Source organism: Atta colombica, unplaced genomic scaffold (genome assembly GCF_001594045.1).
Source record: "Atta colombica isolate Treedump-2 unplaced genomic scaffold, Acol1.0 scaffold105, whole genome shotgun sequence".
NCBI classification, from domain to species: Eukaryota; Metazoa; Arthropoda; class Insecta; order Hymenoptera; family Formicidae; genus Atta; species Atta colombica.
The window spans coordinates 4,767,103-4,773,937 of NW_017259190.1; the positions used below are offsets into that span (position 1 = coordinate 4,767,103).

Here is a 6,835-nt window from a genome sequence, read left to right on the forward strand (position 1 = left end):
TCGGTCGGGCCCAGGTCCTGAATAATGCATGAAATTTGTTCCCCGAAATCGAATCGCGACGCGACGGCGGCACGACGGACAAGAGAGCGGGCATAAATCTAAATAATTTCAACCCTCGAATTTTTATTATTCCTATGACTACGATGGCACATGCACGCGTGCACGCATCCCCGTCCTCTCGTGTCCCGTTGAATATGCATGCGCGCCGCGTTTGCCACACTTTACCCAGGAGTGTCGGACTTTTGTGTGCAACTACTCCTCGACTCCTCCCAGCCGCGCGCGACGCGGCCTATGTCTTGCATCGACTCGCACAGCCTACCGATACATACAAAGTACAAACTCGTTAGCATTGCCGTTACATCTCGCAGACAAGAGCGTAATGTCACATGGGGGTTTATCAAGTCCGCCGCTATTCAGTGTTTTGCCGGATTTCAAAACGTGTAATGTCATGAGTCGTACAGTTTGAGGATCGGTAACATGTAAAGATACCTATATACATCATACTAGATATTTAGATATAAAAAATACCCAGCGAAAAAAAATCTCTTACTCTGTTTAGAGAATAAGAAATTTTAAATTAGGCATTAATGATGGAGTACGAATGAAGTCTTTTGTCACCTCTCCCCCCTCACCTCCAACATCATGATTATCGTAAGATTTCATTTTCAATGTAATACTGGCGAATACCATTACCACAGAAGCTTTAAAGTAGCGCGACGCCGCGCCGCGCCGTACCGTATCTTACATCTACATCTAAAGGAAAATGTAATAACTGAATTTTTGAACAGAGAAGTTAGTCATTACTCACTCGCGACGGATCGCGATAAATCACAGAAGGAATTAACGAGCGGCGAAGATGACACTTGGTCCCCTCCTCGTCTCGTCTCATCCTTTTCCTTCGTTTTCATCGTTTCCAGCCCCACCGCACCAGTGAAATATGGCCAGCAACTTTTCTCATACTTGAGAGTTTTCCTGAGCGCGGCGCATCCCACCGCCGTACGATATCGTTCCGAAGAACGACGAGGAGACGAGGATGAGAGCAGGAGAAGGGAGAGAGGGGGGGGGGGGAAGTTATCAAGTGTTGGCCGGATGAGTGCTATAAGGTAACACTGCGAGGTGAGGGGAAAAAAAAGATACATCTCTTCGACTAATGTTACAACTTGCAGGTACAAAGAACAATCGAGAGAACTTTTCTTTTACACATATCGTTACCTTCCTTTGTGATTGTCTTATTCAAAAATTATTATTCTTATCGGTATAATATGATCAGGAAAAACGTGTATGCGTGAAAATTATTATACATATGAATATGCCTCTCTACAATTGTAATAGAGATAACTAAAAGAGAATTTTTGAAAATAATTTTTAAATTCTCAAAACTCTAATGTGATAAATTATTAAGAAAATTTTAATCTCGTAAAGAAAACAATTTGCTATATAGAATAAAGTAGGTATCAATTTTGTAAATTTTTATTTCTTCATAATACTGCGTGATTTCGATATTTTCAACTATTCTTATTCTAACTGTTAGACATACGTCTCGCATAACAATTTTATTTAAAACTATGATACAGCATTCCTACTATTTAATTTACATGGCTAATCTTTACAGTTTCTATTAAGATCTTTTCTGTGAACAATTTAATATGTTCAACAGTTTATATCATATTGGTTATTTACAGAAATATATACGGTCAAGTCAATCCGAAACGATGGCGCACGTATTGTATTTGACGTTTAATATGAATGAAATAAAATTAAATGCCGTTCCGGCACTTACTTCAACTTGACAAATCTTAAATCGGTCTGGTCAAATTGTCTAAATTAAATCAAGATAATACATCTAGAAAGGGAGAAAATTCATACGCATACGCATAGGCATACGCGTGAGCGACTGAAAGAATACTCAATGTATACTTGCGTTTCGTCAATTTCAATTACAAATTTCTAATCGCGCGGAGACAAAACTGTATGCGATACAACAAATGGTAGAAAATAGCAGTCCCTTCATCGCGGACGCGCGAATTCTATGAGTATTTTGGCAGTTCAAATTTCGACGAAACGAAATAAAGGTGTCTGCCTTTTATTTGACTTGCGCGGCAATTTTCTTACAAATTTCATTGGTATACTCGCTGCACTTTGCAGTGCCGCCTAAATCACCAGTTAGATACTTTGCTTCCTTGATAGTGTCGTAAGCAGAATGTTCGATGATCTTGGCATGGTTACTCAGGCCCATGTACTTGAGCATCATCACCGCGGAGAGCAACAACGCTGTGGGGTTTGCCTTATCTTGGCCGGCAATATCGGGTGCAGTTCCATGTACCTACGTTAATAAAATTGATCATCTCTTATAAAGTAAAATTAATATATATCCAATTACTTCACAAACTTCAATTTAAAATTTCATCTTTACACATTCATTTCATGAATGGTTATACCGATTCAAACAAGGCTCCGTTCAGACCAATGTTTCCGCTTGGAGTCAGACCGAGACCTCCGACGAGTCCAGCGCACATATCAGATAAAATATCACCGTACAAATTAGGCATGACGAGCACGTCGTATTGACTCGGATCTTGCACCATGTTTAGGCAAACTGTGTCCAAGTACCTCTCCTCGAATTTGACCGATGGAAACTTTTGGGCTGCTTCTCGACAACATCTCAAGAACAAGCCATCCGACATTCTCATGATATTCGCTTTATGTACAGCAGTAACCTATAAATAAATTTTAATCAATTTGATCTGATCAAATATTTACTCTAATATATTCTATCGTTTGATGATAATACTTTGAGTGCCTTACCTTTTTCCTATTATTGTCTGTAGCATATTGAAAAGCAAATTCTGCTACTCTACGAGAGGCCTCCTCCGTGATTAACTTGATGGACTGAACGACGCCTTCTACAATTTCATGTTCTATACCAGAGTATTCACCTTCTGTATTTTCTCTGATTGTAACGACGTCGACATTATCGTACAATGTCTTGTATCCCTCCAAAGATCGACATGGTCGCACATTGGCATATAAATTAAATTCTCTGCAAATATTTGTAAACGGATAAATGAGATACGACATGCATATTTTACTTTCCAAGAGAAACAAGCGGTAAGATATATATTTAGAATCAACCGCCCGCGCTCCTCTTATCGCGATATTATGATTATGTAAGCATGCATGCATGCATTATTTTGGACAACTGTTTTAAAAATTCAACTGATATATACTCGCGTATCTCGCGTATTTAATTTGACTTACGCATATATATATGTATATACTTGATTGTACATAAATTCTGAGATGCTTACTTTCTGAGTGCAAGATTGAGAGATCTGTGACCTTTTCCAATTGGAGTCATTAGAGGTCCCTTAAGACCAATTTTATTCCTATTGACGGAATCGATGGCTGCTTGTGGTATACCAAACTTGCCATCTGGACCTTTTACTGGCGTTACATCAACTGATTCCCATTCTATTGGCACCTGGTTTTTTTTCAGACAAATTAAGAAAACAATTATTGTAAAAGATAAAAACAAGTAGGTACAGCAAGTACATTGAAATAAAATGCATTAGGATATTGAAGTGAAAATGCATATATATCTATATCAATAATATATCCAAGAGTATCAAGTGCGTGTATATTATTAAAAGAGATTATAAATTGAGTAATCATCATCAAGCTGTTAAATCTCTCTGATTATAATAAACTGATTATAATAATCAATGATAAAAAAAAGATGTTTTTAGTCAAGAGAAAATATATCCTCATAACATATCCTCTTCTATTCTTTACTCAAGTCGGATCAGGACATAAAAACAAGACCTAGATCTAAATACAGAACCGCTTAACACCAAGTAGGAAATCAGTCAATCTTGTTGCTTTAGTCAAAAACGAATATATCTTACTTTGGCGGCATCGAAGATTTTTTGTACGGCAGTGGAAATCTCGGGTCCAATGCCATCTCCAGGAATAAGAGTGCATTTATGTACCTTGCTGCTATAAAGTCGTGCACCAGTGATTTTTGAAGAGATCTGTTGGCACATGTCAACATATATATGGTTTAAATAAATGATCGAAAACAGTACAACTCCAGCAAGACTGATTCTCCATGCCTCGAGTAAGGAATGCTCTTTATTTACGTCGACCTGATAATGATCGCGAAAATTATTTCAAAAAAACTCGCCGAAATTATACCGATAAGAATATAATATCCAATTTCTCAATGCAAAGGAGAGAATCATCAAAGTAAAAAACGGAGAGCCGGACGGAATTAGAACATTAAGCTATATCATAGAAGAACAGTGACAGAGATAGATGCATGTGGGGAGAGAGAGAGAGAGAGAGAGAGAGAGAGAGAGAGAGATATGCGTAGATATAAGAGCAAAGACGAGATGGAGGATAATGTGCGATGCGATCCGCGAGGAGTTCTAACCTTTCTCAGGGGTAGGAGGATGTACTACAGGGGTGCGAAGTAATTACGCACGGTAGTTCCTTGGAAAATTTCACGAACAGTGTAACTCGTCATCCCTACTTACTGCTGTACGAATCCATTGAGCTGCCATCACGTCGACAATGTGATTGATGCGAACAGAGATATATAGCTTGCGTTCGCTGGTTCGCTCGCGCAACTCGCTCTGTTCGCACAGAGCTCGCGTCTGCTCGCGTTGGCTTGCGTTGTGTCGTTCGCGTCGCGCGCAGTTTCTACAATCTCTACGTAATCCAAGATACGTATCATATCGAGTCATGTCTTGTGATGTGATTGGCTGTGCGAGCGGTACTAGTACTTTCCCGTAGCCATACCATACTTTCGTATTCCCATTTTCCCGCTACAACGGGATGCTTCATACATCCCTCTTCAAATTTATGGCTTCTGCATCTGCACACTGCTGCATACTGATGACCGGACAGTGGACGTTCCATCCGATCATCCGATGTGGAAACGCTAGTGTCGCCAGATATTTTTCGCCAAGAGTAGCGAATGATGGCACTCAAGTAAAGGCCCGAAGTAGTAAAGAAAAAATTGTCATTTTTCAGAACAATATATAAGATATATAATATTAAAAGTATGCGTACTTATTTATACAGCATTTATATAATAAAAAATTACAAATTTAATAATATATTATCGAAATATTTACGTTAATAATCGCAAATCTTTATTAAGATTTCTTATAAATATATTAACATATCAACTTATCTAAAACCACACTCCAGTATATTCCAGTATAATCTGCAATTTCTGATAGATCGAAATCTTAATATTTATTCCTATTTCTAAGATTTCTTTGTGCACAGCTCCTAAAATGGATAGGATGGAATGGCATTCGGATGAGAATCTAAATACAATCCTGTCCTGCGAGTGATTGAAAATCAAAGGATAACAATAGGATACTAGACTGGCAAGCTGTAGATAAAAAAGACGATTGAATCTTATATCTTTAATGAAAATATTGATTAAAGCAATAAACATTAAGTTATTTAGAAACATTAATAGAAACATAGAAAACGCATGTAGGAAATAAATTTTATATAAATTTATGTATAAATAATAGAACTTGTAATATTTATTATGTAGGTGGTGACTGATCTTCAGACTTGTCAATTTTCTTCTCCATACTCTTGTGTTTCTTTTCTTTCGGTTCCCATAAACTGTTCCTCATAAATCTTTTAGCAACATTTATATCGACACGTGGCATAAGTGTATTTTTATCATTGATTTGTTTCGCTCGTATCATCGCTTTTTTCAATCTCTCATTTTCTAATCTAATTCGATGCTTCGACGGATCGATTCCTATAATCAATAATAATTCATAATCAATTTAATAATGTATGATGGCAATTAATTTATATTTTGAAAATTAGAATTTTTACGTACCTTCGGCTTTCAAGTACATCCAAAACAAACTATTAAGACTATAAGATAATAACAAGTTATATTTAATTTTGTCTGCATTGGGAAGTTTATCGAACATCGAAGGATCGCCAACCAATTCTACCATATCCTGGATTTTGAAGGCTGCTTCACTGAACTGTTTCAGTCTAGCAATTATGTCTGCGTCGTGCGAAAGCTCTTCAAAATCAGCATCCATTTCTTTCGTCAATCAATTTATTTTTCAAGTGACGAGTAATGTTTTGTCCTTTCGCTTTACTATTAGTTACATAACCTCAATTTTTCCAATCTCACCGTCTTCATTTTTTACCTCTGCTAAAATAAATACAATAATTTTTTTTCATCTTCGAGATTTTTCAATATAGATATCCATTCTTTTCGATATACATAATATATACATACATAATTTTCTTCAATATTACTCTCGTCTGGCTTTGATTTTGTCACACTCTCCTTTAACTGCTTTTAACTTTTTCTCTTGCATTCCAATTGAACATAACCTAAAATAACTGGTTAGGAAAGAATCCGTCTTTGTTATTTTTTATATAATTATTTTTTATATAATTATTTTAATATAAGTACACATATACAACTTTATTACATATTTATTATAAATTGTATTAACAATCATTTTAAATAATCTATCATCACACATTAAATCAAATGTTTATTTTTCATATATTCTTTTTTATATAAAATCGAAATTCACATTTATGAGTTAGCTAGAGAATTGAGAGAGAGAGAGAGAGAGAGAGAGAGAGAGAGAGAAAGAGTACAAATTAATAATAGAGAAAAATGGACATTTTACGAATTTATTTCTTTCCTCTGACAACGATTAAAGTTCCTAGTGAAAATTTTTCTCAGAATGTTTCATATAATTTTTTAGAATTTCTATATAATTTTTCAGAATTTCTCTATAATTTTTATAACTTTCTCACATTTTTT

The 6,835-nt window shown here is 36.0% G+C and overlaps 2 protein-coding genes across 3 annotated transcripts; both read right to left on the minus strand.

Annotated features, from left to right (window-relative positions):
• Positions 1–1,538: 1,538 nt before the first annotated feature.
• On the minus strand, positions 1,539–4,821 carry LOC108691187 (probable isocitrate dehydrogenase [NAD] subunit alpha, mitochondrial). Its single transcript, XM_018198852.1, has 6 exons — positions 4,536–4,821; positions 3,906–4,031; positions 3,309–3,481; positions 2,806–3,040; positions 2,439–2,717; positions 1,539–2,323 (listed from the first exon to the last, which is right to left on the minus strand). The coding sequence occupies exons 1-6, from the start codon at positions 4,743–4,745 to the stop codon at positions 2,084–2,086; spliced, it is 1,263 nt and encodes a 420-aa protein (XP_018054341.1). The 5' UTR covers positions 4,746–4,821; the 3' UTR covers positions 1,539–2,083.
• Positions 4,822–5,423: 602 nt separating this feature from the next.
• Positions 5,424–6,409, minus strand: LOC108691195 (nuclear nucleic acid-binding protein C1D-like). 2 transcript variants are annotated; one of them, XM_018198869.1, is made up of 3 exons: positions 6,293–6,409; positions 5,876–6,202; positions 5,424–5,791 (listed from the first exon to the last, which is right to left on the minus strand). In XM_018198869.1, the coding sequence occupies exons 2-3, from the start codon at positions 6,087–6,089 to the stop codon at positions 5,568–5,570; spliced, it is 438 nt and encodes a 145-aa protein (XP_018054358.1). In that variant the 5' UTR covers positions 6,090–6,202; positions 6,293–6,409; the 3' UTR covers positions 5,424–5,567. The 2 variants fall into 2 exon arrangements, with proteins under 2 accessions (XP_018054358.1, XP_018054352.1); XM_018198863.1 differs by having other exon boundaries at positions 5,876–6,205.
• Positions 6,410–6,835: the final 426 nt, after the last annotated feature.

Bases quoted from the DNA above. Each gene is read 5' to 3' on its own strand.
- LOC108691187 (XM_018198852.1), bottom strand. From the start codon at position 4,745: ATGACTCGATATGATACGTATCTTGGATTACGTAGAGATTGTAGAAAC. The intron at 4,032-4,535 runs GTAAGTAGGGAT...ATGTGCCAACAG, and splicing joins CTCAATGGATTCGTACAGCA to ATCTCTTCAAAAATCACTGG. The intron at 3,041-3,308 runs GTAAGCATCTCA...AAATATTTGCAG, and splicing joins CTCAATCTTGCACTCAGAAA to AGAATTTAATTTATATGCCA.
- LOC108691195 (XM_018198869.1), bottom strand. From the start codon at position 6,089: ATGGATGCTGATTTTGAAGAGCTTTCGCACGACGCAGACATAATTGCT. The intron at 5,792-5,875 runs GTACGTAAAAAT...TATTGATTATAG, and splicing joins GATGTACTTGAAAGCCGAAG to GAATCGATCCGTCGAAGCAT.